The sequence below is a fragment of the Penicillium robsamsonii genome (assembly GCF_028829455.1).
Source record: "Penicillium robsamsonii strain IBT 29466 chromosome Unknown utg000006l_segment0_segment0, whole genome shotgun sequence".
NCBI lineage: Eukaryota > Fungi > Ascomycota > Eurotiomycetes > Eurotiales > Aspergillaceae > Penicillium > Penicillium robsamsonii.
This window is the reverse complement of record NW_026643224.1, coordinates 114,040-137,497: the sequence shown is the minus strand read 5'-3', so window position 1 is coordinate 137,497 and position 23,458 is coordinate 114,040. Positions and strand designations below refer to the sequence as shown.

Below are 23,458 nucleotides of genomic sequence, written 5' to 3'. Positions count from 1 at the left end.
GGCCCGGTGTGGAGCTTCTAATGGGTCTCTCTAAGGTTATTTTGAATTCTCGTAACCTACCTAACACAGTGTTCACGAATACGTATTGATTGGCTAGCTGGAAACTAGTATAAAACCACCTCTGATCCTCGGGGTTTCTGTAGGATTGTGTTAATTTCTCCAAGCCACCTGATAGCTCTATTTACTGAACCTCTTGTACTTTGTATTGGATAAATTCATATTATTGTTTGACTAATAGTACAATATAAAGAAATTCCCCCTCTCTGAATTCAAATTAAACACCCATTTCAAGTTACCTTTTCCCGGAAAAAGTCCCAGAACATGCCCCTCTCACCCAAGAGTTCTTGCGGTGCTCCCATCTCAGAAATTGTACCATCATTCATGACCATGATTAAGTCAAAGTCCATCAAAGTATTGACTTGATGGGCAATTGAGATGATAGTCCGTCCTTTCAGTCGCTCATGAAGAAGTTCGATGGTCAATTTCGCGGTGTGTTCATCAAACCCGCCGGTAGGTTCATCCATGATGACAATTATACCAGGTGATAAGATAGCACGGGCAATGCAGAAGACCTGCTTTTGGCCATCGGACAGATGAGTTGAATCGATGTTCGCGCTTAGGCCACCGTGTTCTTGAATCTGATTCCAAAGCCCGACTCCCTCCAGGGCAGAGATCATCTCCGAATCATCAATCGCGGATGCTATTCCTAGAGAAATATTTTCGCGGACAGAGCCGGGAAGAAGCAGGGGAATTTGGGAGATTGGAACCAATGCAGAATGGAGCTTCTCTTTGGGAATGGTTGAGATGTCGATGTTGTCGATGTAGATTTCACCAGACGTGATTGTCGCCAGAGAGAGAATGCAAGCAAGTAAAGAACTCTTCCCACTATTGGACCTATTAGCCATACACCACTAATAAAACTTGCCTAGTCCTTCTTTACCTTCCGGTTCGTCCACAAATACCAAGTTTCTGTCCGCCCTGCAGTGTAAATGAGATATCCCGCACAACTGGAACGGAACCATGCTCCCTAGGAGCATTAGCCCTCTTATTCATCTCAATTTGTTTTGAAGCTTGATTCTCCAGGAGGCACTTACCCATAGGATGCAGAAACCCTTCGAAATTCCATTCGACCTTCCCAAGGCCAACCCTCCGGACAATATATCTCTCTTCTAGCAATAGGCTGTAGCTGCGGGTCGTTCACAAATTGTTTGACTCTTGCAATTGCGCCCAAAGAAGTTTCAAGCTCTGTCCAGTTAGTGATCAAGAATGTCAACGTTGAGTTGAATGTAAGCAAGTTCAGAAGAGCAACGCCGACAGCCCCAGAGGTACTTTGCTTTGTCACGAAAACAGCCAATGCAACCAGAACGGTGGCAATTCCCGCAATGAGTAAATCCAGAACAACGTGCAACCACTGCTGAATGGAATACATGGTGTAAAATGGTTTCTGAGATGTGTTGAGAAGGTCTGTATTTCGATCTGCAAATTGACGTTGCCAACGAAATGCACGCACAGTAATGAGTCCCTCTGTTGTCTCTAGGAAATGGGCGTAAAGAGGAGCCTTTGCTTCCAGATCAAGCAGTCGAATCTGTCGTGAGGTACGCAAGTAGAAAGCCTGGACTATCCATACTGCAAGGATGCAGAAGGGAATTGCGGCAGCCATATAGCCTGATCCAGTAGCGATTAAGGCCCCTTGTGCAATACAAGTCAACAAAGCTATTCGGTAGTCAGCATTTAATCATCTTTTAGCATTGGAGAAAAGGCGATTTCGCACTCTGAAGTGTGATGGCGAAGGCAACTGGAAGCTGCATATCGAGAAGAGACATGTCTTGGCTAAATCTGGAGATATTCAAAGTTCTCAAGTTAGTTATATCCATTGAGATCTAAACGCTGATATGCATTAGATATTTGGTTCACCTGTTGACCAAACTGCCCGTATCGATGCGGGCCAGGCTCGGCCAAGGTGATCTAAAAGCTCATCAGCAACAATTTCAGTCTGACACTCAAGAAGCCTCTCCTAACCTCACTATCGTGTCCAGAAAGATTTTATGCAAGTGAACAGCCGATCTTGGAGTAGCCCAGACAAAAAAGAACCTAGCATGTGTGAGATAGCCCTTAAATAGAGAATATGTAGTGCTTAGAACATACCCGATATAAGCTCCTATCGCAATGATGGCGATGGAAGAAACCCCGACGTAGGAACCAAGATAAAGATAGTTTTTTGGAGGGACTGAGCCACACCACCAGCCAAGTATGACCTCTGTCATGGTGTTTAGTAACAATGACTTTGAATATGTCCATTAACATATATACTCACGCGGAAAAGCAATACAAAACACGTGTAAGGCTGCGAATAGCAGCGTCAGCCCAAGCACCCACCAACCAAACGAATTGATGTAGTAGGTGTAGAGCGAGACGTCACCATCACCCCGGGATATATTGGGAAGTGTCTCGCTTTCACATGTTTCTCCGGTTTTTTCTTTGCTTTCTGTGCTTGCCGGAGCTGGGAGTCACTTTGCTTGCTCTGTTCTTCAGCCTCCCTGTCTTCGGGACCTGCGGAACATGAAAGGCTCTGTATGTACTGATTTTTCTTCGTCAGTTCCTCGAAAGACCCTTGACCTTCCATGCGACCATCTTTTGAAAGAACAATCAAATTATCGGCTTCTTTCAGATGTATCACTGGTGAAACAAGGGGAAAGGTTAACACCGTAAATATTTGAAGGGGTAAAGTTAGACTAACCAGCTGTTGTCACGAGAATGGTTGCGATGCTGAGCCTCCTGGTTAGGCTAGTACGACCCAGAAGCCGCTCGAAAATTGACCTCGATGTCACTGCGTCCAAGGCACCGAATATGTCATCAAAAACCAGCAAAGATGGCCTTGCGTAGATTGCTCTAGCCAGAGCCTAAATCAACCAGGTTAGCATCAGGGATGGAATGATGTCACCGGTATTCTTACCACTCGCTGCTTCTGTCCTCCACTAAGCTGGGCTCCCGAGCTCCCAGCTACTGTGCCAAGGCCATGAGAAAGGGTAGTGCTGTCAGCTTCCAGAGCACATACATACACCACCTCCTTGAGCCACTCTTCGTCAAGGGGCGATTCTCCGATGATGTTTGCTCTTAGTGTGCCATTAAATATCCATGGAGATTGCTGGCAATACGCCGTTTTCACCGAGCCAAGAGAGAATATTCCTTCTGTGCGGTGCATTTCACCCAGAATGGCTTTGAGTAAGGATGACTTGCCAGAGCCAATAGGGCCAGTCACGGCTGAAAATGAAGCGCGATGTATCTTTAGCGTTATCCCACGGAGTATTGCCGGGGTATCTAACCCCAAGCTAAAGCAGCAATCAGTCATGCAGACAAAAGCCTTGGACTGAGTCGATGCTAATTGAAGTTCCATCCCTGAGAAGCTCTCGGGTGCCAGATATTCATTAGTAAATGGATCTTTGTTCACTCGGCTTTCCTTGCAGATAAATTCTTGAACCCGATCAAAACAGCCAATAGCCGATGTGAATTTAGTCAACGAGGCAGATAACAGCACCACGGGCTCTGTCAAAAGAGAAATCAAGGACAAAGATGTGAAGGCAATATCAGTGTTGGGTGTCTCTACCCCGAGGTCCAGCTGTGTAGCAGCGTACACGGCGATGGTCAGAGCAGGGGCGATGGCAGTCGACATCGCACCCAGAACATTGACGGCAACAACCATTGATCGGAAGGGCCTAGATCGATGTAGTTCCAATTGACGAAGGCTGTGTATTTTGAAAGCCATGTCGGATTCAACACCGAACATCTTGATTTGGCGCATTTCCTTCAAGATTACCGAAGTAAAATTGACTCTCTCCTGAACAGCATGTACCCAGGCCTTTTGCATTTGGCGCGCCTGTGGGGCGAGATAGGAGCATCCTAGAACGCTCACTGTATTTTGATTAGTTCCTTTTTTCGCATATATTTCCGTTGCCACGTTTAATAAACACATACCCAAAGCAACACCCAGAGCAGCCACCGAGGGGTATCCAATGTATCTGCCCAAAAGCACCAGTGCAATCATAATCTCTACTGGGGATGCCCAGAGCTCATGGAAGTTTAATAGCCCGGTGGCGATTCGATCGATATCGGTGCTCATCAACGTGGTCGAACTAGCCTCTTGACGTGGGTCTGAAGCTTGACGAAGGATCTTTGCATATATCATTGTAACTAACGACCCGCGAGTCATAGTGATTATGCGGACAGCTTGACGCTGGTAGAGAGCAGTGCTTACCTAGAATTTTGGGGATGAAAATCATTAGCGGATACGAGCCATCAATCCAGCAAAAGAGTTATGGTTTGCTCACTGCTATCCCGACGTAAATCAACACCGTCGCGCCGAGGTATCCATATTTGACCCCAGATAATTCACTGGAGCCATTCTTGGAAACGTAGCCAATAAGGTCGTTGATGAGAAAGGGCTGGGCGAACTTGAACCCGATCAAACAAAGGCGAGGAATGACTGCCGCTGCCACTGTCCACTTCAAATCGTAGATGACGTTACAGAACAGTGTGAGCCGTCGTGTGCATTTTTCTGGAAGTCTTAATTAGCATCAACATTATCCGTCTTACATCATATGAAAATTCACCTTCGTTGTTCTTCCATTGCTGATGATGGCGGGAGACGGTGGACTTGGAAGAGAGTTCTTCGTCCAGGGGATAGAGACTATCGAGGGATAGGTTGCCTCGGAAGCCACCAATGAAGAACCGATTGAGCCACCAATAGGTACTGTGACTGAAGATTCCGGTTGAACTTTCTGGTGAGATATGACCATATTGTGGGATAAGATATTTTCTCTTTTTGGTCGTCTCCAGCAGAAGCAACAGGGATCGGGTTGTGAGTGCACTTGTGGCTGTCGCTGCTATCGGGTAGTTTGCAGAATGTAACATCCACAGAGTCCGGACCTGCGCGATTTCAAATATTGCGCTACCCAGCAAATAAATGCAAATAAAGCTAGAAGGCCTCAGTGAGCGTGTATGCTCATAGAATGATAGCAGTAGCAATGCTAGGGTGCTGTTCACCGCGATTGCAGCAGACGGAATCGATAGCTTTGTTCGTGGAGAGTGCGGTAAACACCACAAAACGAGGAGAACAACCTTCAGTACGAGCAGTAGGTTGGATAGTACCTGCATGGTATTTCAAAATTACATTAGCTCGCAAACTTAGCTTTGGGGACAGAAAAGCAAGAGGAAGACCTACCATTTTCCAAGTGCCAGCAGCACCAAGGTGTACTTTCTTGGGCCTTCCGGGCAAATGGCACCACCGAAAGAGGCATACAGCAAGAAATAAGAGATCCGGAGCCAAAGCGAGAATCCCCTGCTCGAAGAGCAAGGTAAAGTCGAACTCGCGACGGCATGGCAGCACTCGTGGTCCGAAACGAGTGTCGGCAGAAATACCACACTCCATCTTCACTTTTCTCGCAAGAGAGGCATTCAGATGAAATGTCAGAGATGTAAATGGAAGAAGAAATGCAAGAAATGCAAGAAATGCAAGAGATGCAAGAGAGGCAAGAGATGGAAGAGATGGAAGAGAGGCAAGAGAGGAAAGAACATTCCAGAGATAGACCAGGGGATGGCCTTGGTCACACGGGCTCCTTTCCAGTGATTGCGATGCTAACAAAAAGCCCCCGGTCAAATAGATTACCTATGACATTTCAGAGCTTACCGGGGTCGGCCTCATTAGGTTTGTAATCTTGAATATAAGCTAAGTTAAGATGTGCGGTTATTAGATCTAGATGACAGGAACATTTGGAGTCAGATTTGAGACCTGCGGCTCTTTTATGAAAGACAACTAAGACCTCGGAGATAAAATACGTTCCCCGGACCTCCGAGGTATCATTGTATGATTCACTCGTAACGCCCCTCTTTCTGTTCGTGTTTGGTATTTTGAGGTTTCTCTTTTGTATATTCACCGGCAGACCTCCCTATCTGACACAAGGGCTCATAGAAAATGGCACAGAGTTGACGATTGGAATGATGTTTGGTCAATTCATGTGTATGAATGGGTTTGTGCTGGTTTTAAGCCTCCAGTCCACGGGTCTATAAGGGATTGATGATACTATATAAAAGAGCTTGCCGAGAGTAAAATCCAGTTATAATGAGTCAAATAAGACACAGTAAAACGGCTGCTAATAATACCTTACAAATATCTCTTAGCCTAGAAGTTCTATATAAAAGAATATAATATCACTCCATTCTATGAAACTGATATTCCGAAAGGAACTGGACCTAACAGGTGGAGCTTCTAAGTGAGGCCAATCGGCCTTTCATTGGTCAATATGGACTCCACTTTGATATAATCAGACCCATTTCCATCTGGGCTGCAAGGGTTTAGAACCTCACAGGAATCTGCGATGGGAAAACATTTGATGCGTGATGAAATAATTGACACAAATTTGTGCGTAAAACTTAGGTATTTGTTAGAAATAGCTTATAAGAGGGGTTCTAATGTGGATAGAAGTGACAGTCTGCTGGTAGTTCGGAAATTTCGAATATGCATCTACAACAGCATTATCTATGATGAATCTTTAATGCTCCTCTGTGGGTATAGCGTGCATCTCCATCCACTCAGTCAACTTATCAAATCGGCGACATTTATGGTGCGTCGAGAAATCTGCCTCGGCCCCAAGCGGCGTGGAGTTATCCAGCCTCACCAGCACAGGTGTCACATCTCCTGCACACATGAGATGAATACGCAGCGTCTCAATACAGTGATCAACATGGGTTCTAGACATCTCTGAGGATCTCTGTAATCCCTCTGGTGGCACTTCGTATGAGTCTAGGTAGGTGTACTGTCGAATTATGTTCTAACACCAGAAATTGAAATTAGTCACCCAACTCAGATATCGAGGTAGGGCGGTATCCACATACCAGACAATGTAGCTGATGGAACACCTCTACGTTAGCTTCGGCGCCTCCACCATATTGCGCGGGTGTTAGCTTCCAATTCGTATTCGCCGATCGATTGAGCGAGGATAACTTGTTCAGAGGAACGTTGATATCATTTTCTATACATATTTAGCGGCTTGGCCAAAGAAGACTGAGATCTACTACAATACACACGTCTCCAAAGACCATCCCATGCGATTTCTAACTTTGGAGTCGGCGATCCCCGATAGATGGACTCCTGATAGAACTCGTTTGCCCAGTCGACCTCGTAATATTCTACTGCCTCTAGCATTGGGGCTAAGATGGTTACAATTAGCAGATCTGCCAATGGTTCCGGGCCGCTCGATCAGGCAGCTTGGGACCCACAGTAAGATGATAACTGCATCGCACATTTCAGGTCACTGGGTGCAAGAATGGTGAGCGATGCAGTAAACAGCAAGAAGGCCCCTCCAAACAATACAATATACATTGCCGTTAGGAACAACACCTGGCAGCAACGTCGATGGATGTGGGACTTTTTTATCCCGATGAGAGGCAAGTTATCTTGCTCTCCATGTTCTTCTGATGAGAGGTATTCCTGAGACTGGGATACCCTCATATTAGATGACGTGACCACCATTTTGCTTTTTGCTCAAGAAACAGATATTTTCGTCCTTTTCTTAGTAAATCCGTGGTGTTGGGAAACACGTAACTGGAATAGAATAGGGTGAAGAAAGAGCTGATAGCTTCGGCTGGTTCTCTGACACGATTACAAGCTCTGGGAAAGGAACTTAGTGAAAGTTTTACAGGGTTCTGCCATACTAGATTTGGCCAGATACCCCGGTACAAAGGTGGTATCTATCTGTGGGATCCATAGCTGCCACTAGCCATAAAACCGAAGGACATACGGACGTATCTCAGAAGTGTGTAATTGCTTCTCTTACCGTTTAGGGGCAATGCTGGGTCATCGGAATTGATGCTCATGCATTGTTACATTGGTGGAACGTGAACATACGTCTAGTTAGGTATTGATGCATCACTCCAGTAAGTGTAGTTGCTTCTGGGACTTGAGACGCGTCGGTTTCTAAATATCTATAAAGACCGGCCACTTCCTGCGCTTTTACTCACGATTTGCTTCTTCATTCTATCCAATTTACACAATACCAAAACCTAGATCTTCTCCCTCACCCTGTTAAAATGAGGTTCCGATCTGCTTTTCTTGTTGCGCTTTCTGCCTCCTTTGTAGCTGCAGTCCCCGTTAGCTCGCCCAATGAAGCAGTCGCCACTTTAAAATCTGAGATGGCCTACGAGGAGGAACGCTCTCCTAAAGAGAATGACGTTGCAGGTTATTGGTTCAGTAAGGGCTACGAGAAGGAACGCTCTCATAAGGAGGACGGTGCTGCGGCTTTTTGGGACGAGATGGCCGATGATGAGCCGAAATAAGTCACAGCAAGGGTTAGTTTATTCTCTATTACCTTTTCATTGATATTGGTCGCTGGCTTACCACACGAGCTCAGCCTGTTAGTATTCGCGATCTAGATCCCAACTTTTATAGGGGTTTGAGGGCCTTGCATGGATACGAGCTCTCATTTATATTGCACTTAAAAAGCCATCCATTCAATTATAAATTTATTGCTTCTATCTACAAGCCGCTCATTAGGTGGTAGCTGGTCATTTGAGTAACTATAGAGAGATTTCAGTCCATATCTCGAGCTAAACCCAACTTAATGGAGAAAAGACCCAAATTCCGAATAGAATTGGACATGTGTGTCGTAGCTGGGGTGATGGATAAATCGAATGGTCAAGAGACGATGAGTGTCTATCGGGTATTTAGCCTGGCCCAGTGCACCTCCTCTCTAAGCGTGTCATACTGAGCACTCGAATTGAATCGAGGGATAAATTGCTCATAGAGTCCAGTGTTATAGCCACTCGGGAGCTCTGCCAGAAATGGCTCCGCTAGCTGGGACATATTTGCCAAAGTACTAGCGCCGTATCTGCAGGACTGCAACAATCCCTGGGTGCCATATTTGAGCACGCAAGTGACGTTGGCGCCCTGCCAGAGCTGGGCCTGGACCTCTGAAATTGTTGTTGAGGTTAAAGCGCTACGTGCCATGGCCACAGCAAGGTTCGAATCATCACCGTTAATCTTGAAGTACGAATTGTTCATTGCAGACTTGCTGTCTTCAAATTGATGCAGGCTTGAGTTTGGTATGCATAAAATATGGGTTCAAAACACCACTGGCTTCCAGGTAGCAAATAGACAAGAATGAAGAAATAAAACAGAACCCAGGTCAATAGTACAGTAGATTGCAGTGGAGATACCTGATAATCACCACCGCTGAGAGAACAAGAACCGTAAAAGAACAAAACACCCCCGTCTAAACACCCCGAAGATCGCCGTGGTACGGTGACCAGATACCACGCACACTCTCATTCAAACTTGTGACTGGCTTCTTGACCCGCTTCAACTTCTCTCCACTGGCTTCCTTGAGTAGGTTTGCCTTCTTCAGGATTTCGCTAGGATCCAAGTTCCGTACACATACGGGCTTCTCACGGCCGTTGATGTAGATGCCCTTGATCAGAGGGTGCTTCTGGGGTCGGGGAGAGACACGGATCTCAATCTGAGGGTTTTCGCGGGCGAAGGCGGGGAGGTTTTTCTCCAGGAAAGCACTGCGACATTTAATGTCAGTCCGGATGTTTCTGGAAATGCAAATTACACCATTTAGGGTATACCTACACCATGCCCTTTGAGCTGCCCGCCCAGTTGCAGTAATGGAAGTCAAGGCGTTTGCATTGCAGGATGAAGGCACCGGCGCCGTTCTAAGCAGATCACCTGAGTCAGTTCGGCAATTGCATATCATATATCTAGAGATCACATACCCTGGCCGCCGTAGACGTTCTAATTCCGCGCAAAGGCATTGTGCTGGTAGTCAATAATTATCGTCGTAGTTTACAAGTCGCGATGGCTCTCCGGGGCATTTTCTGGTGCACGTGACTGACAAGGGCGGTGAGCTCGTGGCACCAATGGCAAGTGCAGTGAACTTCCATCATTCGACGCTAAGACCAGAACTGCGACGCGAAGCTCTCTCACTCCTGATCGACTTCCACACATCGTCTTTACCCCACGTCCTGACTTTGTCTGCATTGGGTTCACAACTCATTATGACAGATAAGCTCCCACCGCCGCTTTTGGCGCTATTCCAGCCTCGTCCACCCCTTCGATATCTGCCTCCAACCGATCGCGCACCAGACGACTGCCAAAAGAGCACTATCTCTGGAGTTGCCCAGTTCCTTGCCGATGCTAAAACTTTCGCCGATGAAGTTCCCTACAATGCAACCGAAAGCTGGGTGCAGCGTAAATTGCGCCAGAAGACTGAGAAGAAAGAGCGCCTGGAGAAGCAGATAGCGGATGGACTGCAAAACTGTACGCTTTATCTTCTCCTCACTTTTATCTTCATTTCAAGATGCTAACGTTGATATGTCTTATAGTTAATCCGGAGAAAGATCCTCAAGCTCGAGGTGACCCATTCAAGACTCTCTTTGTTGCTCGCCTCAGTTATGAAGTCAAAGAGGCCGACCTGGAACGAGAATTTGGCCGATTTGGCCCCATTGAAAGAGTATGTCTTGCTTTTCTTATGCTTATTGAAAACTACGAGCGCTAACATTGTTTGGCAGATTACACTGGTCAAAGATACAGTATCAGAGAAGAAAAAGAAAGCGCACCAAGGCTATGCATTCATCGTGTATGAGCGCGAGAAGGATATGAAAGGTATCATCACCATGCCAATTCATTTGGCACTAACCCAACTCAACTACTCCGTCATGTGGTAAGAAATGATGCTAACACCAGTTATTTCCCCAATTTCAGCGGCCTACAAAGAAACAGATGGCATCCGAATCAAAGACCGACGAGTCCTGGTAGATGTCGAGCGCGGCCGCACCACCAAGGGATGGAAGCCTCGTCGCTTTGGTGGCGGTCTCGGAGGGCGCGGATACACCAAGGCCATGCCTTCCCGCCCCGGTGGCCCTGGTTTCAACGCACCATCTGGACCAGGTGGGTATGGAGGGGGATTCCGAGGAGGCTTCGGTGGCCGAGGCGGAGGTGGTGGCTTCCGTGGTGGAGGTTTCCGCGGTGGCGGTGATCGCTTTGGTGGTGATCGCTTTGGTGGTCCTCGCGGTGGTATCGGATACCAGGGTAACCGTGGCGGCTTCGGTGGACAGGCTCCCCCCAACGCCCCCTCCGGCCCTGGCGGTGGACGTAGCGGAGGTTTCAGAGGTGGCTTCGGCGGTGATCGTGGTGGTGACCGCGGCGGTGGCGCCGGCAGATTCGACCGTGGTGTAACTGGCAGCAATTCAGAGCCTGTGCGGCCTCGAGACAGCTTTGCTGACCGTGACCGCCGCGACTATGACCGCGACGACCGTTACAGAGATCGCGATCGTGACCGCATGGGAGACCGAGGCATGGGAGACAGAAACGGAGGAGACCGATTCCGGGACCGGGATCGTGAGCGTGGTGGTGACAGGTATGGCGGCGGCGGCAGCCGTGATGGTGGTCGCGATGGTGGCCGTGATGGCGGCCGGGAGGATTATGGACGCAAGCGAAACCGTGAGGATGAACCTGGACACGATGATCCTCGTTCTAGGAGAAGGTACTAAGCCTTTACTTATCCCCTGGATCCTACCTCTTTCTGATCAAAGTCTGGGTTTGCTGGTGGGTATAACTGATCTACCCAGTTTTCGTCACTCTTTCTCAAGGGTAAGGGGGTAAATCATGAATTTGACCCATGTGCAATTTGGTCCATTGTAACGATCACAACCGTCCATGTTTTCCACCTCATGCCGCGATATCAGCATCAAAACTCGATGCCAATGTGGTTATTCTCCATATCCTCTGCTTGGTCCACCTAAACTCCCTGGCAGATGGAGACTCATGAATTGTGCTTGTATTCCCCCGTTCTCTCTATATTTGTTTCCCTTGGGTGTTTTCTTTCTTCACTTGTGTTCCAATGCTCTTTCTTTTCTTTTCCTTTTCATCCCCTCGCCCCTAATGAAATTTCGTTTACTCTGCAGGGGTAAGTATCTGTATTTTAGTCGGTCCTCCGTGCGAAACGGAATCTGGTGAACCATCAGGTAAGACCAGGTAAGGACCATGTGAAATGACTGAAGGCAGGTATCTTGCTAGATAGATAAAAGTCTAGGCAATACAGCTAGCGGTTCTGCACTACATTTGATCAATGCCCAAGAACGAAGTAAATTTGTAGACTTTTTTTCGACCTGGTATTCGAATCTTGTCATAGGCTCATAATCCAGCAGGAGGGAAAGCCCCCCCCCATATAAGGATGAGAGAAAGAGAGATAAAAAACACAAGTCTTCAATATATTTGCAAAGAAAGCGCCCTCACCAAACTCCATAAGATGCCCAGCAGAGTTCTTTTTTTCGGCCACACGGAAGCCGAATGGGAAAGAGAAGAAGTAATAAAAAACGGAAAAATATGAAGATCCCCATCTATGCATCAACATCCATTCCACCCTCACTCTCAAGAAGCTTGACCTCCTCAGTACTCCGCGTCCAGTAGGCCTTGAGATCGACCTTGAACTCGGACGAGGTGACACCGAACATCTTCATCAACGTAGTCTGTCGTGAGTCCAGAGTCTCTCCCTCTTTGCATACGGGGTAGCTTTCCTGGCCCTCCATCAACTCGAGCATGACCTTGCCCTTCACCAAACGGGTGGGGACACCGAGCTTGCGGAGCGCGGGCTCAATGGTGTGGCTGACGGGCTCATCCTGCTCAGCAGGAATCTCGCCGGCCCGAGCGGTAACCAGACCGTTGGGAATGGTGAAAGAGCGGGTGGCCACGGTTCCAGCGCGGGCGAAATCCTGGGGGCGGAAGGTCTCGAAGTATTCGATCACTGATTCCGGAGTGCGAGAGGTGAAGAGCAATCCAACGGCGCCGGCGAGGAAAGGAGTGAGTTTGCGCAGGTTGGGAGCAGCTTCGCTCTCGATATCAGAGCCAAGGGCCTTGCCCATAACCTTGGTCTTGCCGAAGAAAACTCTATAATGATATTGTTAGGTACCTGATCTTGGTTGAAGGATTTGCATATCAATATTTGATATCGGATCCACCGCTGGTATTCAAGCGCTTTTCCGATTCAATATCTCAAGCAAATTCCGATTGGAGTAATGATGCTTACCGGCTGTCGGAAAATTCAGTGCGCACATCCTTCAAGTAGGTGTTCCGCATGTTATCGACCGCAAAGACAAAAAGGTGATCATATTCTTCGATACATTCCCGAATGTTGGCGAATAGCCGGCGGGTCTGCTCCTTGTGATCTTTCTTGGCAGTCTTCGACTCGTGGACGACGCGCGCACGCTTTGAACGAGGCATGATGGATTATGATTTTAGAATTGGTGGTTCAATGAATTCAGACAGAAGGTTGGATGTTTCCCCCACAGACATTTTTTCTTCGCTGATAACCGGATTAACCTACTGCCGGGCTTATCCAGCGCTAACCTGAATGGGGCAATCAGCTGGGATCTCTCACTGTCAGTTCATTCCAATTGCCTTTGCTTTAAACGCTATTTTCTTTGATTCTACGGAGCTAGTCATATTGTCGCCTACAGGGGCTTAGTCCGGACAATGCTGGACTTTATGGACTACATCCAGCTATCCTTCGCGGAGGCGACCCACTGGAATCGCGACAACTCGTACTCGTCACTCAACACCACCGCTCAATGTATGCAATTAACTTATCCCTGGAGGTCTCTTTATGTGATATGGATATGGTTGGTCTAACCTATTTGATGCAGCGATCCTAGAATTCTCGACCCCCGAACGATTGCGCGTTCACCTTTCGTCACTGGCCACTCCCCATTTTGCGACCAGTTACACACTCGGCACAGTTGGATTACTCGATGGATCTGTGTCATACCTATTCAGCACCGTACCATTCAACAACCTACCAAGTGGGAGCGCATCAATCCCGCTTCGAAAGATATCCCCGGGATACCGCCAAGTGCAGGCCCCCGCGGCCCCGATCCAGATATGGGGATCGGACTCACTATTAGACAGCGTGAGCATTCCCGGGCTCAAAGCCAGAAGTCACCCAGAACAAACAAATCTTAAAGATGGAGAAGACAGCAGAGAGAATGAGACAAAGCGGAAAGCTACTCTCCTCCATGCTTCTCTCCATCTTCCACCTCCCACCACTCTATATGCGCTCTTTCTACGCAGAATCTCTACCAATATGCAGCTGTCCCTAGCTGTCTGCTCAACTCAAGGACCACCGCAATCAAAGTCCGCACCACAGGCTTCATTCCTCACCCAGCTATCCCACGACACGGGCAAGTACAGCAACGAGTATCTCTTCAGTACAGACAACGCCCTATTCGGTTGGCGCGGACTCTGGAACTTCGGCCCAGATCCTCGATACCCTCGTAAGGGCGTCCCGCCACCATTGTCTCTCCTTTCAGCAGGTGCAGAGGCATACTATTCACCCATATCATCGCTGATCGGCATGTCAACTGGCCTACGATTCACCACATTACCAGCAGCCACGGAGGTCCCGCCATCATCATCATCATCATCACATTCCAGCATCCCAGCACCCATTTCAACCTTCCCATACACTCTAACACTAACATTGGCACCGATTGTGGGCTCTTTATCAACAACATACTCCCTCCGCGCCTCGCCCAACCTCGCCTTCAGCTCTCGCTTCGGCTTTAACGTCTACAGCTGGGAAAGCGAAATGGTCGCTGGCTGCGAGCTATGGCGTCAAAACAAGAAATCTAGCTCGTCCAGCGACGACGATCTCGAATGGGCACGCCGCAAAATGCGCATGCATGACTTTAGCGTTTCCCTGCCTGGGTCGCCGGCTTCCCCACTGCTAGGGGACCCGGCCCGTCCCGAGGGCCCTTTGGGTTCTAATTCTCACAGTGAGGCCGAAACGAGTGACTCTGTCATTAAGCTGCGCATTGATCAGTCTTGGAATGTGCGGCTTCTCTGGGAAGGCCGTGTCAAAGAGCTTCTGGTGAGCGCGGGCGTCGGGCTGGGTCCGGGTTCGTTCTCATCATCGCCTTCTGTTTCTTCGGCTTCAGCCAGCGGCTCGGCTCAAAGTGGAGGCGGGGCTCCTGGGATGTCGTATTGGCGTGGGGTTGGGGTTTCGGTGTTATACTCTTCATAAGATACATGCTATATATGACCGCGTTTGTTGTCTAGGCGCATATCATTGGATGGTCTGGTTGGCCAGGAATATAACTGCTCCGCTGGGGTAGCAACGATTATGTGATATCCAAATATACTTCAGAATTGTACATAGATTCATGATAATATACTTGACATTCCAAGCTTTTGTCTTCTACTAACGCCTACAGGCCAGAGCTATTTACTCTGATAATAGGGGCACTATGGGGGTATTAGTTTCATTCGGAAACCCCTTAGATGCGGGCGTTGATGATGTCGACGACTGCAGATGTTGATTAGTACCAATTTTGGGTGAATGGTTTCGGTAGATTGGCATGTGCCGATGACTTACAGGCAGGCTTCAAGCTGGCACCGCCAACCAAGAAACCGTCAACATCGGGCTGGGTAGCGAGCTCGCGGCAGTTCTTCTCGCTGACAGAGCCACCGTAGATGATGCGAACGCTCTCCTGGGCGTGGGCAGAGATGGAGTCGGCGAGCCACTTGCGGATAGCGGCGTGCACGTCCTGAGCCTGCTCAGTGGTAGCGACCTTTCCGGTGCCGATAGCCCTACAGATAGATGTCAGCTATGTCCTGAGATATGTTGCTATAGAGACGACGGGGTAAGTTCATACCAGACAGGCTCGTAGGCAATGACGACCTTGTCCCACTGCTCTGGGCTCAGCTCCTTGGCGGCAGCGTTAAGCTGGCGGGTGACGACATCGATGGTCTTGTTGGCCTCACGCTCCTGCATAAGAAATCGGGTGTGAGCGGGATGCATTCAGAAAACATATAGCCGGTCTTCACCCGATGACCCACTATCGGGACGAAAATGGGAAATCGGAGTAGGGAATGACGTACCTCAAGGGTCTCTCCGATGCAGAAAATGACAGAGACACCACCCTCAATGGCGGCCTTGGTCTTGCGGGCAATGAACTATTGGGCGGTCGTTAGTTTGCGTTTCATTTGGCTGTGGTGTTTACGGATGATTGGGGGACTGCGGGTATGCATACCTCATCAGACTCCTTCAGGATCACGCGGCGCTCGCTGTGGCCGATGACAGCCCAGTTGATCTTGTTATCGCGGAGCTGCTCAACGCTGATCTCGCCGGTGAAAGCACCGTTGGGCTTGTCGTAGACGTTCTGGGCAGCAACGCCGATCTTGGGGTCGGCGAGCTCGCGGGTCAGAGCGAGGTAGATGGCGGGGGGAGAGATGACGACCTCGGTGCTGTCGTCGAGCTTGGCAGAATTGAGGTTCTTCACGATCTCGGTGATGCTCTGAGCAACACCGTTCCTTTATAGTGTCAATTTCGCGGTCTTTCATGGAACGAGTAGGCAAAGAATTGAGGGATTTGAGACCGCGGGGTAGCGAAGCTCGAGATGACATACATCTTGAAGTTACCACCGACGAAGAATTGGCGAGGCATATTGAAAGATTATGTGAATTGAAGAGGGAAAGGAGAAATGTATGGGATGTTGATAGCTAAGAGAAAGAAGAAGGGAAAGTAAATTGGTATTAGTTAAATGGAGGGGCATGCTGTTCTATTGCCTGAATTATTAGGTGTCAATTATGACATCGGTCACCCTCGGGGCTCACCGGGGGTTCCTTAACCGGGGTAGACATCATACGTTTGGTTTTGCTCTCAACTTTAATATTCAATCTCTTTTCTATATACAAAGTTCATCAAAGAGAAACACATCACTAGGACTCTACAGTCAAACCTCTATATAACGAATTAATTTTGGGAATGAAATTATTCGTTATAACCAGGGATCCGTTATATAGAATACACCATATATTAAATACTAAAATATGAACGAATGTCTCCCTGCTGGCGATTCTGGGCGATGCCCCCCTGGATCTCCATCCTAAGCTTATTCAGAGTATGAATTAGCTTAATATCACCCTCCTCCTGTTGCTCCTGATAGAGCTGTAGCAGTTGCACGGCTTCAAGTGCACTAGCCGATGACACTTTAGGCATAACCTCAGGATCCTCTTCTTCCTCTTCATCATCAGGCGCCTGGAATTGAGCGAGGATTTGTAGGTCAATAGACTCGGAGCTATCGGTAACAATCTCCTCTTCAGGATTAAGAAAGTGCTGAATATCCATAGGGTTCTCGATAGCAGAGATAAATGAGAGCCTTTGTAAACCAGCCTCAATATCTAAGATCGTAGTATCCTCGGCTTGTATAGGAATCTCAGCACCACGAAGTGATAATCCTTTATTGAAACAATTACTAATGGTAGTAATCTTCAAATGAAACTCCCACGCAGCAATACCCCACCGGATCGCTTGGAGTATATCAACTGTAGATAACGGGTCCCGTCCAGCTTCATATTCATGAAGCATATACCGCACCCAGTCTCTTCGCCAATAGTGCTTCCACGTACGAATAATACCCTGATCAAGCGGTTGATATTCGCTAGTTGAATTTGGCGGAAGCCAGATAATCAGGGTATTTTGTAACGGTAAGGTTGAATTGATCTTATTGACTGCGCATATATGGGCCGAAAAATTGTCTAATAAAAGAACAACCTTACGGCCAGCCATCCGAAGATCAAACCACCGAAGCCATTCTTCCATAATTGAGCTCACCATCCAGGCCTTCTTATTAGCACGCCAATAAACCCCGAGGTTCTGGATATTGATATTGGTACGACGGAAGGCGTGGGGTTTCTGAGCTTGTCCAATAAACCAGAGAGGCACTTTATCGGAGCCATCCATATTACAACAAAGATGGATTGTAACCCGGGCTTTCTCCCGCTTCCGGCCTGGGATTGTACGTGTAGATAGACTACGATCCGGGGTTAGCTTCCAAAGAAGCCCAGTCTCATCGCAGTTATATATATCCCTTGGTTCGTAGTGGGCGATAGCTTGTCGGATAGACTGCATTTCAGCGGGTGCTGAGACTGAGCTATTTAGCTCGCCATGTTGTATACGGTGCGCGATCCCTCGGCGGGATTGAAATCCTTGAAGCCAGCCATTGCTAAATGAAGGCATTGGTAGCCCTTGGTATTGGGGTATATTCATCCAGAAAAACTCGGCTTTCTCGCGGATCGTATATGACGAAATAGTGATTGTAGCCTCTGCACGTTGGATCCACTGGAAGAGGGCGTCTTCGAGCTCTGGCCAGAACTCCTGTCGGAAGCGTTTCTGGCTCTGGGTACGATTGATTGGGTTGTCAAGGTGGGTATATTTCGCAGAGAGGATTTCGGAGACCGAGGATGCTGAGATAACCTGCTGGTATTTGGCTTCGAACCAGCGCTTAAGCTCGATGTTTGGAAAGGTAGGAAAGGCGCGCCGGTGCGCTCGTAGGGCTTGCTTTTGCTCGATAGAAATTGCTACACGGCGAGGCATATTGAATCTCGGAAACGATGACAAAGTGAGGTGCGCACAGGCCAGGTCGGCTGGGTATAACGGATTTTAGTATGGGGGGGTGGCGAGAATTAACGAAGTTCGTAGAAAGGAGGTTATTCGTTATATATATGGGAAATCAATTTTGGGAAAATTTTTAATCCGTTATATAGAGGAATTCGTAATATAGAGGTTCGTTATATGGAGGTTTGACTGTACTAGGCTCACGAATGAACTAATTTTCGGGAGGGTCTTGTTAAGGATATTTAGTTCTTGCGTAGCGCCATAGCCACTCGCAAAAAGTAAGGTATCTTTTATGGCTGAGGCTATATTCTTGTCAGGATGAATACCTTGGCCAGTTAGAGAATAGAATAAAGACTAATATAAATGAAAGATATAGAGAGGGCAAAAAGAAAAGAAAACTATTAATGTGAGCTAAGAGAAAGATCAATCATAAGCAGTAGAGGAGGAACCTGGGGAATGTTTGTTTCTAGTACCAGCCTTTTAGTAAGATTTTTTAATATATATAGTCTTATATAAGATGTCTTATACCTAACACTGATCAAATTCCCGAGTCTGTATCAATCTGACTATTCCAAACTACGTAACTGCGCAATTGAAAAGGAAACCAGTAGCAATATCCAAACATACCCGATACATATCCAAAACTATCCAACTCTATCCAAAGTAAAATGATGTATCTGTCATGCAGCTTCACTCTTCTTGATTGCACAACGGCAGGTACAGCGACATACTGTTGGCTGATCCTTCACTGGCTGACGACGCTCAAGCTGACGCGCTTCAGAAATGGTTTTCTTCAGCCATTTCTCCCGGTGTCCAAGGCTTGCTTCACGGTGATCAAGCATTCGGCTGCGAATCTCATTGTCGTTAATAAGCTGCATTCGATATCTTTTACCGGGCACTGAGCCTGATCGAGCGTTCTCAGCCCGTCTTGGGCTAAAAGTCTTGGCTGGAGGCACCTCAAATTGGTCGCGGAGACGGGTATTCCTGTCATGTCTTCTGTCAAGGCTACGGCTTTGGGACTTCCGAGGAGAATGAGGCCCATAAATCGACTCGCGACGATAAGGACTGGCATTCTGTTGTCGGATAGAGGCCCGATTTAGTTGTGGTTCTTGACACTCAGTCTCGGTCTCGGTCTCCATGCTTTCTAGGTCGTCTGTTGCAGATGTGTCATCTGATTGATCAGAGAGCATAGATGCATCATCTGAGTCGCTGTCACTATCAGATGAACAATCTGAAGTATGCTCAAGACTCATGTTGCCCTTGTTTGTAACACTGAAGCCCGGACCTGCTAGTCCACTGTTGCTGGCTACATTTGACCTGGCAGATTCACGCAACTGGTCTCGCGATGCTGTTGAGTGACTTGTCTCAAGCTCTGGATGTGCATTTACAAACTGGCCATCCGGAAAGGCCGGGCCCTGAGTTGCATTCAAAGGTGCAAAAGGAATCATCGCTTGGGCCAGTTGGGAGGGCAGCAGTTGAAGTACAGGCCGCAAAATATTCCCATTTTGGTCTGGCGGTAGAGGATGCTGCCCGTGACGAGACCATATAGGCGAATTATTTGTATCCGACCAAAGCCTGGAATATGCTTGGGCCCTCATGGGCGTTTGCATGACTATGACATCCATGGTGCCCATTTCATGGTCACGGCGACGAGTATGTCGGGCCTTGGATAGCTTTGTGTGCTCTTTAACATAGACGAAGCTCCACTCAACAAGTGGATTATTGTGCTTTAGTTCGTCAATCAGTTGATTGATATGAGCGCGTTGGGTATCAGAGGGTAGGCCCTGGTATTGCTGCGCTGTGGACTTCTTATTTGCCCTCTTCTGGACCAGTTTGGAGTACTCGTCTTGATTCAGATGCATGGGTGTCCGTTTCACGCATGTCCAGGTAGCACTTTCCTCGGGCATAGCCTTGGAAAAGGCGAAGCCCTCATAAATAATACTCGGTGATTGGGAGCCTGGATCTTTCTGGGCATATTGCGAAAGATCGACCGGAGACAATGGATTTGTTGGGATGTCTTTGCAGAGTGCCGAATTGTCGACATTAAGGGCAGACATTGGTTTGGAAGAGTCTCTTTGTTGGTTTCTTTGAGAAATCACTTATATGATTCTTTGAACTCAGCAGGGGAGTTCTAAGTGTTTATATACATTGTTTGTACTAGATCTCATCTGACCTTCTTTCGCCCGGGTGTGAGGCTGAAAACGCCCCAGTGGGGGCCAAATCGACGAACGCCTGATATTTTAACTCACCCGGGTAGCTCATGTAGATATTAGGCGAATACGAGAATCTGATAAAAGGCAACTTTAGCAGCCTAATTCCAGGTAGCCTTGGTAACATGAGGCTCTTTGTAGGAATTAACTCGAATTGTTTTCCTTTTATAGAACCTTTGTCTATGAGAACAATAGATTGAATTTCTTTGAATATTGTATATAACTGAGCCTCACTCCTTGAGCTTTCCTCACTTCCCACACTACTTTTCTCTTAATTAATCTATACCATGACTGAACACAGCATTGACCCACAGGATCCTTACGCTTTTAATTACCTCCTAGACAGAGACTTGGGCGCAATCAAAGGGAATCATAGCTACCGCCCTCCCTTGCAGCCGCTCTCTCGACGCCCCGAGACTAGCTTCCATGACAATGTCGAGGCTTTGTTAGACCCTTCAAGCCAATTGTCTCAAAGATATCCCCAACTGAGTCAGGTTCTTCGGGAACGTCTAGGGGTAGCATTTAGCAAACGGAATAATGAGGAATACTCGAGGTGTAGTTGCCCGGATAATTTAGGTTACAGATGCGACAGCTCAATGTTCCAAAATGGTAACCAGACTTCTTATGGAGATTTCATCCGTTTGAGTGCTGAGGGGAGGACCACTGCCAAGGCGGTATGCCTTTGTCCGGACCTTCAAGAGCGAGTGCAGATATATGGATTCCTAGGCGCAGGAAGTAAGATCATTATCCTCCCTTCATCCAATATCTTTTATATACATTGCTAACTGAGATCACAGCATATGGTGTCACGTTTATTGCACGCGAGAGAGGCGCTACTGGTGCTTCCCTGGAGGATCTTGAACAATACGCAATCAAATCTCAAGTCTACAAAACACGGTATACGCAGATGAAAGAAGATAACGTATCTTATATGGTGGCATTTCGTGAGCCTACCGGGAAAAAACGGTATATGCCAGAAGAAGCTCTCCTTCTGATGTATCTCGATGATAGCAACAGATTCCCGCAGCTCAACTCGGTCTACACTCATGGTATGCTAACAGCAATTCTTATGACTCCCTGTGTTGATCCTAGCTATGAAGCCGTATCAACTATTGATGAGAGTCATTTTGACAGAATCAAGTCAAAGGGGGCCATACCGCGCATCCGAAAGAGATACCCCCCGTTTCCAGCTTTTGATGGCAGCTATCTCATGTCCGCCACCAAAGAGCCCCAACTAGAAGAAATAGAAGGCTGTAAAGTTGCTTCCCAGCTTCTCCAGGCTATGGTGGAGTTGGCTGATATGCACGTCTACCACGGTGATATGTCGGTGACAAACTATCTCATGGACCAAAACCTGAACGTCCAGCTGATCGATCTTGGAATTTACCACTTCTCGCTTACGAACTCGGGTTTTACACTGAAGAAAGATCACTTTATCCCCTATCATGAGTACCAGATGATGCCTGAGCGAGCCATCGAACTAGAGAAGTACGACACTTGGAGGGATACATGCCATGATGATGTCGGCATCGAAATGGCCCACTTACCTATAGATCTGCGGGAAATTTGCATATGGAAATATTCAACTCTAGTTTACGGGTTTCTGCATGGCTTCTGGCCCTGGGATAAGCCTGAACCAGTCCCGAGAGGTATGGGATGGCATGAGAGGTATAATGGTCCTTACAATGACCCGTTCTACCCCACAGTCAAATGCAGACGTAAGAGAATGATTAACGAGGATGTAGTAATCAGCGAAACACTCTCACAGGACTGCAGGGATGTGTTACAAACCACATTGTCTAGAGCCAAGTCCGACCGGCCGTCGTTGGAAGAGTTATCATCATTCCCTTGGTTTTCTCGATGGTCTGCTGAAGAACTAGAGTCTGGTCGTCCTTTGAAAAGACCTTTTATCAAGGAATTTCATGATGAAAACCGTATGGAGGGCCGAAAAGGTGTCCCATGGTCAAGTATATCAGTGGACTATGGTATGTCAATCCCCATACTTCATAGCCCGGGATATAATTCTTCTGGTTCCTCTGTATATTCTTCTGATTCTTCTGACTACTCTACATATTCTGATGAATCTGATGATCATGAATATGAGGAAGTACCTCCCTCTCAATACGAGGGAGGCTCATCCCTCCAAGAGGAATCATCTTAAGGCTTTTGCCTTTATAGTCAGAATAGTGTTTTAGTAATGCAAGTTTATTATTGAGAGAATTAGTGGCCCTTCACAGCCGACAGTGTTCTTCATTTCATCATTTAAAAAGAATAGATAAACCGGAGCCTCTAGCTCTAAGTATATTTCAACGTCCCGGAGTGCCCGAAGGAGGAATTAATTGATCTTGAAAAAAGCAAAAAAAAAAGCAAAAAAAAAGAGGAAAAAAGAGGAAAAAAGAAGAAAACAAAGCTGTATGGCTGTTCCTCTAAGTGGAGTGGGCCTAGACCATCTAGGTCAATACTGATATCGTCTATATAATTTGGTATTATTAATATAATTCATTAGTCTATCTATTGATAGAATGGATGATATATGATGGGTTGTAGGGAGCGGAAGGGTGGCTTAGGCTAGGCGGCCACTGGCCCATGAGAGGCTCTTCAGCGGTCACGGGCTAGCCGGGGGCGGACCCACCGTGGGAACCGCGCCCCCACGGCCACGGCCAAGTTCTCAGTTTTATAGGTAGACGGTAGAAAAAGAAACGAAAGCACATTTTTTGTAAGAGACTTTTCTATGTATAACCTTTAACCAAGTTCAAGGGTTTAGGGATAATAAGGCTACGTTGAATCATATTAAATGGTCTAGCA

At 47.4% G+C, this 23,458-nt stretch overlaps 12 protein-coding genes across 12 annotated transcripts; 4 read left to right on the top strand and 8 right to left on the bottom strand.

Moving 5' to 3' along the window:
* Positions 1-287: 287 nt before the first annotated feature.
* Positions 288-4,908, bottom strand: N7447_009766 (ABC transporter integral membrane type 1; the record flags this gene model as incomplete). The annotated part of the gene is made up of 11 exons (XM_057234028.1): positions 288-885; positions 941-1,027; positions 1,095-1,713; positions 1,772-1,836; positions 2,146-2,257; positions 2,315-2,485; positions 2,738-2,900; positions 2,954-3,909; positions 3,973-4,231; positions 4,326-4,552; positions 4,608-4,908. The coding sequence occupies 11 exons, from the start codon at positions 4,906-4,908 to the stop codon at positions 288-290; spliced, it is 3,558 nt and encodes a 1,185-aa protein (XP_057081312.1).
* A 1,637-nt stretch (positions 4,909-6,545) lies between these two features.
* On the bottom strand, positions 6,546-7,198 carry N7447_009765 (oxidase ustYa family protein; the record flags this gene model as incomplete). The annotated part of the gene is made up of 3 exons (XM_057234027.1): positions 6,546-6,824; positions 6,889-7,025; positions 7,081-7,198. The coding sequence occupies 3 exons, from the start codon at positions 7,196-7,198 to the stop codon at positions 6,546-6,548; spliced, it is 534 nt and encodes a 177-aa protein (XP_057081311.1).
* Positions 7,199-8,082: 884 nt separating this feature from the next.
* N7447_009764 (uncharacterized protein) lies at positions 8,083-8,328 on the top strand (the record flags this gene model as incomplete). Its single annotated transcript, XM_057234026.1, has 1 exon — positions 8,083-8,328. The coding sequence occupies one exon, from the start codon at positions 8,083-8,085 to the stop codon at positions 8,326-8,328; it is 246 nt and encodes an 81-aa protein (XP_057081310.1).
* A 376-nt stretch (positions 8,329-8,704) lies between these two features.
* Positions 8,705-9,052, bottom strand: N7447_009763 (uncharacterized protein; the record flags this gene model as incomplete). Its single annotated transcript, XM_057234025.1, has 1 exon — positions 8,705-9,052. One exon carries the CDS (start codon positions 9,050-9,052, stop codon positions 8,705-8,707), a length of 348 nt encoding a protein of 115 aa, XP_057081309.1.
* Positions 9,053-9,263: 211 nt separating this feature from the next.
* N7447_009762 (mitochondrial 54S ribosomal protein mL43) lies at positions 9,264-9,812 on the bottom strand (the record flags this gene model as incomplete). Its single annotated transcript, XM_057234024.1, has 3 exons — positions 9,766-9,812; positions 9,623-9,705; positions 9,264-9,555 (listed from the first exon to the last, which is right to left on the bottom strand). The coding sequence occupies exons 1-3, from the start codon at positions 9,802-9,804 to the stop codon at positions 9,264-9,266; spliced, it is 414 nt and encodes a 137-aa protein (XP_057081308.1). The 5' UTR covers positions 9,805-9,812.
* Positions 9,813-10,047: 235 nt separating this feature from the next.
* Positions 10,048-11,541, top strand: N7447_009761 (U1 small nuclear ribonucleoprotein 70 kDa; the record flags this gene model as incomplete). The annotated part of the gene is made up of 4 exons (XM_057234023.1): positions 10,048-10,309; positions 10,375-10,502; positions 10,561-10,654; positions 10,754-11,541. 4 exons carry the CDS (start codon positions 10,048-10,050, stop codon positions 11,539-11,541), a joined length of 1,272 nt encoding a protein of 423 aa, XP_057081307.1.
* An 849-nt stretch (positions 11,542-12,390) lies between these two features.
* On the bottom strand, positions 12,391-13,270 carry N7447_009760 (ribosome assembly factor MRT4; the record flags this gene model as incomplete). The annotated part of the gene is made up of 2 exons (XM_057234022.1): positions 12,391-12,937; positions 13,077-13,270. The coding sequence occupies 2 exons, from the start codon at positions 13,268-13,270 to the stop codon at positions 12,391-12,393; spliced, it is 741 nt and encodes a 246-aa protein (XP_057081306.1).
* Positions 13,271-13,522: 252 nt separating this feature from the next.
* Positions 13,523-15,068, top strand: N7447_009759 (mitochondrial distribution and morphology protein 10; the record flags this gene model as incomplete). Its single annotated transcript, XM_057234021.1, has 2 exons — positions 13,523-13,619; positions 13,693-15,068. 2 exons carry the CDS (start codon positions 13,523-13,525, stop codon positions 15,066-15,068), a joined length of 1,473 nt encoding a protein of 490 aa, XP_057081305.1.
* Positions 15,069-15,246: 178 nt separating this feature from the next.
* Positions 15,247-16,501, bottom strand: N7447_009758 (triose-phosphate isomerase TPI1). The gene is made up of 6 exons (XM_057234020.1): positions 16,453-16,501; positions 16,078-16,357; positions 15,926-16,000; positions 15,700-15,812; positions 15,420-15,634; positions 15,247-15,350 (listed from the first exon to the last, which is right to left on the bottom strand). The coding sequence occupies exons 1-6, from the start codon at positions 16,488-16,490 to the stop codon at positions 15,322-15,324; spliced, it is 750 nt and encodes a 249-aa protein (XP_057081304.1). The 5' UTR covers positions 16,491-16,501; the 3' UTR covers positions 15,247-15,321.
* A 361-nt stretch (positions 16,502-16,862) lies between these two features.
* N7447_009757 (mariner-Tc1 transposon family protein) lies at positions 16,863-18,422 on the bottom strand (the record flags this gene model as incomplete). The annotated part of the gene is made up of 1 exon (XM_057234019.1): positions 16,863-18,422. The coding sequence occupies one exon, from the start codon at positions 18,420-18,422 to the stop codon at positions 16,863-16,865; it is 1,560 nt and encodes a 519-aa protein (XP_057081303.1).
* Positions 18,423-19,123: 701 nt separating this feature from the next.
* Positions 19,124-20,500, bottom strand: N7447_009756 (uncharacterized protein; the record flags this gene model as incomplete). Its single annotated transcript, XM_057234018.1, has 1 exon — positions 19,124-20,500. One exon carries the CDS (start codon positions 20,498-20,500, stop codon positions 19,124-19,126), a length of 1,377 nt encoding a protein of 458 aa, XP_057081302.1.
* Positions 20,501-20,940: 440 nt separating this feature from the next.
* Positions 20,941-22,814, top strand: N7447_009755 (Protein kinase domain-containing protein; the record flags this gene model as incomplete). Its single annotated transcript, XM_057234017.1, has 2 exons — positions 20,941-21,388; positions 21,451-22,814. 2 exons carry the CDS (start codon positions 20,941-20,943, stop codon positions 22,812-22,814), a joined length of 1,812 nt encoding a protein of 603 aa, XP_057081301.1.
* Positions 22,815-23,458: the final 644 nt, after the last annotated feature.

Coding starts and splice junctions, on each gene's coding strand:
- N7447_009758 (XM_057234020.1), bottom strand. CDS start 16,490: ATGCCTCGCCAATTCTTCGTCGGTGGTAACTTCAAGAT. Junction 15,813..15,925: donor GCATCGGAGAGACCCTTGAG/GTACGTCATTCC, acceptor TTTCTTATGCAG/GAGCGTGAGGCCAACAAGAC. Junction 15,635..15,699: donor ATTGCCTACGAGCCTGTCTG/GTATGAACTTAC, acceptor ATCTATCTGTAG/GGCTATCGGCACCGGAAAGG.